Here is a 1,446-nt window from a genome sequence, read left to right on the forward strand (position 1 = left end):
TGTGTACGTTGTTGAAGAAGACGATCCTGTCCCTCCACCAAGCATCAAACAAGCACTTGATGCAGCGAAACTATTAAAAAAATACTTTTTATATAATCAAATTGATCCAGCAGTATCTCAAGATATGAGTAAGATACGTAACAAAATACAATTAAAATGTTGGAGCAGCAAAAAACATCAGACGAAGATAACAGACTATAGGCAACGTACGAATAATAATGTTCGTGTGCAAAATGTGTGCTATATTGGCAAATGCATATTGTCGTAGAATAGTAAAATAATATCTTTTATTTCTCTCCATTTAACGGCCACCCTTTATAACGCCGAAAAATGTCCAGTCCCTTAAGTGTCGTTATATACAGTTTACACTGTATATTGTTACTTTATATTTGAGTTTTACCTGCTCTAAATGAGTTATTTTGAGTATTTGTACTAACGATTAGAATAAAACCCAACGATTGTGTACGAATTATTGTCAATTAAAACAATTCTATCCCGTTATTATCTTCATCAACCATTATAACAATCGATAGGTTGCTGGTTTCGCTAGAAGAAAAGAAAGAATTGAAGAACTTGCTAAAAAACTACAAGGAGGTAATGCTAAAGGAAATCTTCATGCGGTCAAAGTGGACATGACCAAAGAAGACGAAATAATCGATGGGTTCAATTGGGTTAAAAAGAATCTTGGACCCATACACGTCCTTGTAAATAATGCAGGGGTTGCAAGATACGGTTCATTAATTGAAAGTGATACACAAAAATGGAAGGACATATTTGACACAAACGTAATTGGATTGAGTATAGCGACAAGAGAAGCTGTTAAAGACATGAGGGCTAACAATGTAGACGGTCATATCATTCACATTAACAGTCTTGTTGGTCATCAGGTGTTAAACTTTCCAGGATCCAATGCTTATCCTGCCAGCAAACATGCTGTCACAGCCCTAAGTGAGACTTTGAGGCACGAATTTATCCAAAACAAATTAAAAATTAAAATAACAGTAAGTTTCAAAATTCTCGTAGTACTCAGTTTTCAAATCTGAAAATTCCCTGCCCCTGAAATTATTGTACCTACCTGAGCTACCATAAATATCCTGTGGGTGTGGTTAATCGTATCTTTTTGCATTAATACACAATTTTTTAGAGTCTGAGTCCAGGATACGTAAAAACAGAATTTCGTGAATCAAGTGGTATCAAAATTAACCCTGACTTGTCGTTCTTCAAGGCAGAAGGTTTAAATCCTGAAGATATAGCGAACGGCGTTTTGTACGTTCTGGGCACTCCTCCTCATGTACAAGTACGTTTTTAAATCCTATTAATTGAGATATAATAAGGTTATTTAATTAATTTTAAACACATTTTTATTTATTGGTTTTGTTTGCTTTATTAAAAGTTTTCTTAACTTTTTAGGTTCAGGAACTATTAATTCGTCCAGTTGGTGATCAG

General features: G+C 34.4%; 1 protein-coding gene across 1 annotated transcript in view; it reads left to right on the forward strand.

Moving 5' to 3' along the window:
• The window catches only part of LOC112904013 (farnesol dehydrogenase-like), a gene marked incomplete at its 3' end in the record, with an annotated part of 15,980 nt that extends 14,534 nt beyond the window's left edge, over window positions 1-1,446 (forward strand). Inside the window, exons 2-4 of the mRNA XM_025973044.1 lie at window positions 534-1,001; window positions 1,145-1,297; window positions 1,411-1,446. Of these exons, the coding sequence (XP_025828829.1) occupies window positions 534-1,001; window positions 1,145-1,297; window positions 1,411-1,446 (657 nt within the window). The remainder of the gene's footprint in view (window positions 1-533; window positions 1,002-1,144; window positions 1,298-1,410) is intronic.

Source organism: Agrilus planipennis, unplaced genomic scaffold (genome assembly GCF_000699045.2).
Source record: "Agrilus planipennis isolate EAB-ADULT unplaced genomic scaffold, Apla_2.0 scaffold104, whole genome shotgun sequence".
Classification (NCBI taxonomy): Eukaryota; Metazoa; Arthropoda; class Insecta; order Coleoptera; family Buprestidae; genus Agrilus; species Agrilus planipennis.